At 46.3% G+C, this 7587-nt stretch overlaps 1 protein-coding gene across 1 annotated transcript; it reads right to left on the minus strand.

Annotated features, from left to right (window-relative positions):
* Nucleotides 1-2557: 2557 nt before the first annotated feature.
* Nucleotides 2558-3991, minus strand: LOC120938855 (piggyBac transposable element-derived protein 4-like). Its single transcript, XM_040351916.1, has one exon. The coding sequence runs from the start codon at nt 3989-3991 to the stop codon at nt 2558-2560; it is 1434 nt and encodes a 477-aa protein (XP_040207850.1).
* Nucleotides 3992-7587: the final 3596 nt, after the last annotated feature.

Genomic DNA, 7587 nt, shown 5'->3' on the forward strand with positions numbered 1-7587 from the left:
AATTACACATCTAATCTCTCAACTACCTGTTACACCTTTGAAGGCCCTGGAGCACCAGGACAATGGAAACGCCCACAAAGTGACCCCATTTTGGAAAGCTAACACCCCAACGTATAATCTATGAGGCATAATTAGTCTTTTGAAGAGTTCATTTTTTTCCAGAAGTTTTTGGAAAATGTGGGAAAAAAATGAAAACACATTTTTTTTACACAAAGTTGTCCATTTATAAGATATTTCTAACACATAGCATGTACATAGCAACAATGACACCCCAAAATACATTCTGCTGCTCCTTCTGAGTATGGCGATACCAAATGTGTGGGACTTTTACACAGCCTGGCCACATACAGAGGCCGAACATTGAAGTAGCACCTTCAGGCGTTCTAGGAGCATAAATTACACATCTAATCTCTCAACTACCTGTTACACTTTTGAAGGCCCTGGAGCACCAGGACAATGGAAACGCCCACAAAATGACCCCATTTTGGAAAGCTAACACCCCAACGTATAATCTATGAGGCATAATTAGTCTTTTGAACGGTTCATTTTTTTCCAGAAGTTTTTGGAAAATGTGGAAAAAAAATGAAAACACATTTTTTTTACACAAAGTTGTCCATTTATAAGATATTTCTAACACATAGCATGTACATAGCAACAATGACACCCCAAAATACATTCTGCTGCTCCTTCTGAGTATGGCGATACCACATGTGTGGGACTTTTACACAGCCTGGCCACATACAGAGGCCGAACATTGAAGTAGCACCTTCAGGCGTTCTAGGAGCATAAATTACACATCTAATCTCTCAACTACCTGTTACACTTTTGAAGGCCCTGGAGCACCAGGACAATGGAAACGCCCACAAAATGGCCCCATTTTGGAAAGCTAACACCCCAACGTATAATCTATGAGGCATAATTAGTCTTTTGAACGGTTCATTTTTTTCCAGAAGTTTTTGGAAAATGTGGAAAGAAAATGAAAACACATTTTTTTTACACAAAGTTGTCCATTTATAAGATATTTCTAACACATAGCATGTACATAGCAACAATGACACCCCAAAATACATTCTGCTGCTCCTTCTGAGTATGGCGATACCACATTTGTGAGACTTTTACACAGCCTGGCCACATACAGAAGTCCAAAATCCAAGTAGCACCTCCAGGCGTTCTAGGAGCATAAATTACACACACAAATTCCTGCCAACCTAAGACATTGTTGAAGTTCCTTCATATTTCTAACCCATAGCATGTACTGTACATACCAATTATAAACCAAAATACATTCTTCTGAGTAAAGAGTAAAAAAAAGATTACCTGCTGTCTTAGTAGTGCAGTGGTCCACAGAGTAGAGCATCGGTCCGGGTAGCAGGCAGATGTGGTCAGCAGCAGCGAAAGGATCGTCTATGCAGCAGGCAGGAATACTGTCCATAGTACATGCAGCAGGCAGAGATATGGTCAGTGCAGCCAAAATATTGGTCCAGGCAGCAGGCAGGACCATCAAGTTTAGGGCCTCGGTCAGGAAAGAAGGTGGACAGGGGTAGAGGCTTCTCCCACCCAAATCGCTTTGAAGCCTCCGGGCAACCAGACCCTGTTATGGGAACACAGAAAACCAAAAACTGGTTTTCTGAACTCCGAACACTATTCTGGGGCCCCTCACATATGTGAGACCCCTGTGTGGCAGGGTGCAAGATCAGTCCAAGGGGCAGGCAAAAACATGGTCAACAAGCCGAGGTCAGTGCAGGTAAAAGGCAGAAATAGGCGGTAGGCAGAGGCATAGTCGATACAGTCCAGGGTCAGTTCAATGTGAAAGGCAGAAACATGGCGGATAAACAATGCAGACGGCAGGCAGAGGCATAGTCGAGAAGCAGTCCAGGGTCAGTTCACGTGAAAGGCAGAAACATGGCGGATAAACAATGCAGACGGCAGGCAGAGGCATAGTCGAGAAGCAGTCCAGGGTCAGTTCACGTGAAAGGCAGAAACATGGCGGATAAACAATGCAGACGGCAGGCAGAGGCATAGTGGATAAACAGGCCAGGGTCAGTTCAGTTGAGGCACTAGGTTGGTTGGTTGAGGCAGCAGGGAAATCAGCACAGAAATTGAAAGAGGGGCTAGTGGCAGTCTATTAGGAATTTGGGCTAATAATTTTCGAAAGAGTGATATCGCTTGAAGCATGGTGTCATACATAGGCCAGGTTGGGAGGGACAGTCGGGGCAATGGTAACTGGTGTCTTTTCTAATTCCACGTTTGCTGCACACCCGACATCTTTTTTGGCGTCTTCTTCCGGTTGCTGATGGTGGAATATTGTCAGGATAATGGCGCTCATGCAGTCTGCTGACACAATCGGAGCGAATTCTTTGTGGGGCAGAGCCTTGCTGATAGATCAGGGCAGTGACAACATTTTCGATAAATCTGATAAAGGGGGTGGGTCTTTTCGTTGATTTGTGATAAGTGACAAATGAATTATAAAGGGCCATATGGAAGAAGTATATTGCAACTTTTTTGTACCAGAAAATTGACTTTCGCATTGAGAGATAGGGCTGCAGCATTTGATCGTTTAGATCCACCCCCCCATGAACTTATTATATTCGTTGATACAGCAAGGCTTTCGAACGGTACGGCGTCTCCTGTGAATTTCCACTGAGGTGTCATTGTGGATAGTCGACATCATGTAAACGTCTTTCTTATCCCTCCACTTCAAGGCCAAAACTTCTTCGTTCCTCAGGCTTGCCGATTCCCCCCTTTGTAGGCATGTGGTGACTAAACTCTGTGGGAAGCCTTTCCTATTTTTACGTGAAGTACCACAGGCCAAAGTTTTATTCAGGAATAGGTGGCGAAAAAGGGGCAGACTGGTGTAGTAATTGTCCACGTATATGTGATACCCCTTTTGGAAGAGTGGGAATGCCAACTCCCATACAATTTTCCCGCTTATTCCCATATACGATGGACACTCAGGGGGATGGATTTGGGAGTCTTTGCCTTCGTACACACGAAAGGCATTCACATAGCCAGAGGAGCTTTCGCAGAGCTTGTTTAGCTTCAAGCCGTACCTCGCTCTCTTACTGGGAATATACTGTTTTATTCCCAGCCGGCCAGTGAAATGGACCAGGGATTCATCCACAGAGATGTTCTGTTCCGGGATGTAAAGTTCAGCAAACTTCTCATTGAAAAAATCTATTAGGGGGCGAATTTTATATAATCTATCAAAGTCCGTATGATTTTGGGGGGGGCACTGCGAGTTGTCGCAGAAATGCAGGAACCGTATGATCTTGTCATAGCGGGACCTGGACATCGTAGCTGAAAAAATTGGCATATGAATGATGGGCTTTTTAGACCAATACGAATGAAGTTCATTTTTTTTTGAAAGCCCCATATTCAGCGTAAGGCCTAAAAACAATCTAATTTCCTCCATTGTTAGGGGTCTCCATTCAAACGGGTGGGCATAGTATGAGTTGGGGTTGTTTTGTATGTACTGACTGGCAAAAAGATTTGTTTGGTCTATGATGGTTTGAAGGAACTCATTAGGGAAAAATAAATTAAAAAAATCGATTTCAGAGAAACCTTCGGTGTTGGCCTGCACACCTGGCTGTGCTGTGAAAGGGGGGATTGTGGCTGACCCTGTACTAGAAGGCAGCCACAACGGGTTGGCCAAGCCATCCGGTAGATGGGTTTGGGCCCTTCTTCCTCGGTGTGGAATTCCAGAGCTTGTACTGGGCCTTTCCTCCTGGGGTCTAGCGCCGTTAGCATTTGCTGCTTGGCCACTGGGATGTCCGGCGCTGCTGGTAGCTGCCTGGGGTTCAGACCGTGGTCTTTTTGGACGGACTACTTCCTCCTCCGATTCGGATGTACTGCTTTCAGGGGGCTCGTATTCCGAACCTGAATTGAAAGTGGACTCAGCACTGTTATGGGGCGGTGAGAGCTCCCCGCTGCTCTCATCGCTCTGGGTTATAATTTTGAATGCCTCTTCTGTGGTGTATAATTTTCTGGACATGGTGGCTGTATGACAGGGCTGCACGATAGGGACTAATTGGCTGTACGTCAGCTAGAAATTGGCTGCTGGGCTCACGGGACAGGTACTCCTGATGGAGGTGACAGGTACTCCTGATGGAGGTGACAGGTACTCCTGATGGGGTGACAGGTACTCTTGATGGGGGTGACAGGTACTCGGGTACTTCTGATGGAGGTGACAGGTACTTCTGATGGGGGTGACAGGTGCTCCTGATGGGGGTGACAGGTGCTCTTGATGGGGGTGACGGGTGCTCCTTTTTTATGGGGGCGACAGGTACTCCGGTACTCCTGATGGAGGTGACAATTACCCTTGATGGGGGTGACGGGTACTCAGGTACTCCTGATGGAGGTGACAGGTACTCTTGATGGGGGCGACGGGTACTCGGGTACTCCTGATGGAGGTGACAGGTACTTCTGATGGGGGTGACAGGTGCTCCTGATGGGGGTGACAGGTGCTCTTGATGGGGGTGACGGGTACTCCTTTTTTATGGGGGCGACAGGTACTCCGGTACTCCTGATGGAGGTGACAATTACCCTTGATGGGGGTGACGGGTACTCAGGTACTCCTGATGGAGGTGACAGGTACTCTTGATGGGGGCGACGGGTACTCGGGTACTCCTGATGGAGGCGACGGGTACTCAGGTACTCCTGATGGAGGCGACAAGTACTCCTGATGGGGGCGACAGGTACTGAGGTACTCCTGATGAGGGTGACGGGTACTCAGGTACTCTTGATGGGGGGTAACGGGTACTCAGGTACTCTTGATGGGGGTTGACAGGTACTCAGGTACTTTTGATGGGGGGGGGTGACAGGTACTCTTGATGGGGGGGTGACAGGTACTCTTGATGGGGGGGTGACAGGTACTCTTGATGGGGGGGGGTGACAGGTACTCTTGATGGGGGGTGACAGGTACTTGGGTACTTTTGGTGGGGGGGGGTGACAGGTACTCTTTATTCGGGGGGGCAATCTGGACACTATACTGACACTGTATACTGTAAACTGTAACTCACTGTTTCTGATTTCTCCTTCTCACACGGGATCGGTGTGTGAGGAGGAGAGCCCAGAGACAGCGGTTACAGCTGTGTTTGTTTACAATTGTGACCGGCTGTGATTGGACACAGCCGGTCACGTGGTAAAGAGCCAAATTTCATTGGCTCTTTACCCAGATCGGGACTAGGCTATGTCCAGGGGACGAGCCTCGTACCTGATTGCCGCAGTGCGCGCGCGATCGCCGAGATGCACACGCTCGGGGCCGCGCGCGCCTCCTCCATAGGGAAGTGACCGGCTGTGATTGGAAACAGCCGGTCACGTGGGTAAAAGCTTTTTTTTTTTTTTTTTTGTGCAGTGATCGGGGACGGGCTGTCTCCGGGGGACTCGCTGCGTCACCGATCTCCGCTCTGCGGGCTGCCAGGAGCCCGCAGTAGCGGCGAGAAGGGGTGGACGTCATATGACGTCCACCTGGATCGTAAAGGGGTTCCTGCCGCCGTCATTTTCCAATGAGGCGGTAAGGAAGTGGTTAAGAAGTTATGCATTGTGGGACTGCAAGTAGCGGGAGATATGAACTCCATTGACTCTTAGGAGAAACAGACTAAACATCCCACAATGCCCTGCGTTGTCAGAACATGTGACACCTCTGCACAGACTTATGGGGGAGGTTACTTAAGGAGAGGGAGGGGCTGATCCAGCTCTCTCTGGACCTGCATTTTCTCCTCTGTGGAGCTGCAGAGGATAACACAGCCATGCTGCTAGGCCTGAAGCTGGGCCTAAATCCACCGAGAGACCAGCCATCCAGGAGGAAGCAAGACCACTATACCCAGCTCGTGTTCCAGGAGATCGGAGAGGCCGCCCAGCTGACAACTGAAACAGTGGAGAGCCTGATACTGGGATCCTTGTGCTGTGGAGCAGTGATCTGCCAACACGCCTTTTGAGAAGAACTCAGGCGGATCGGGCCTGTCGGGTGAGAGAGCACATGCTCAACTTCCAATCCTCCTTTGCAGACAGTTAACTTAGTGCCACCCTACAAGCCGGAGACACGTGTTCGGCCTCTAGTTGAGACTTAGAGGGCCTCCAACTTTATAGTTATTATACAGAAGTGACTGACGCTGATGAGCGATCAGTTCACCAACGTTGCTGCTTCAGGATACTTTGTTTGACTAACTTCTTTTCATCGTTTACCATTTGCGGATTATAAATTAAAGTGCACCGGCCGCATTGTGGACTTTAGTCTCGAGACGTTCCTTAGCTGTTTTGCAGGACTGCTCGCTAGAGGGAGCTCTCAGGCATAGACTGCTTACACTAGTTTAGTTTAACTGAATGGTACCATTCTTAGCTCAGATATTTTCATTACTGTTATCTACTGATTCCTGCAAGGGCCCTTGCAGAATCATATTGTGTCATTGCATAATAATTGTTTACCTGTGTTTCAAACCTATATAAAGTAAACTTATCTTCTTTGGTTTAAATATATTGACTGTGTGTACTTTTCTCACCTGGAGGGACCATCCATTAAAGCAGGTAATTCTGTTGATATACTGTCATTGCATGTTGTGTGCCTGCTATTGTGACCATAGCCAAGAAGAGGTTGCAATACACCCACCGGGTTTCTGATGTGTCAAGGGAGGGTTCGAGACAGTTAAATAGGGGTGAGCCAAGCAGAGAGAGTAGATCCCAAAAATCAATCAGCGGCTCCTGAGGGGGTAGCGCTACACATATATTTCTTATGTGAGACCTAATGTCCAATTTTAAATTTCAGGTAATCCAAAAGTTATATGGATCATCGGACACTCATTTGTGTTTTGGGCAAATAAGAGAGCTTTGAACAGGATTTACGGAGTAAACTTGAATTTGGATCCAAAATTATTTAAAATGTATTGGTTTGGTAAGAGGGGGGATGATTTGGGAGGAGTTGATCTCGGTACTAGGAAAACTAGTTTATAATTGGCCTTTTCTGTATATTCTGCTTATACACCTGGGAGGTAACGATATTGGCAAACTAAAAACATTACATTTATTGTATTCTCGGAAGTCATTCCTTGCTTAATATGGTTTCAAGTCAGTGAATTATCAGTTTTTGAAAAAGTTAGGAAGCGAATTAATAGAAGAATAGAAAAGTTCATGTCATTAGGATATGGAATATCTTTTAGGCATTTAGAGTTGGAAGGAGGACTTCCAGGACTATATCGGAGGGATGGAATACATCTCTCGGATGTGGGTCTGGATATCCTGAACTTGGATTTCCAAACAGTCATTGAAAAGGCAGCGGTTTGGGGTAGGTAGGCAGGAGGCTTGTTATGGCTCCTGCCTTATTGGGGACAATTTATGATTAAAGTTAAGCTTGTTATACAATTTCAGCTATAATGGCTGAGTTGTTAAGTTTATATTGGTATTTATGATAAAAAGTTATTAGGATTAATTCTGATAATAAAATGATTATTTATGGATTTGTTGATAAGAGTTATTTTGAATGGTAAATCAATAGATAAGCCGCGGCCAATAAAATAAATACAATTATTTTATTAATTCAAATATATTGCAGTGTCGTTCTTTATTCAATTGACTGTTTGGGTAAAAAATATTATA

Source organism: Rana temporaria, chromosome 1 (genome assembly GCF_905171775.1).
Source record: "Rana temporaria chromosome 1, aRanTem1.1, whole genome shotgun sequence".
NCBI lineage: Eukaryota > Metazoa > Chordata > Amphibia > Anura > Ranidae > Rana > Rana temporaria.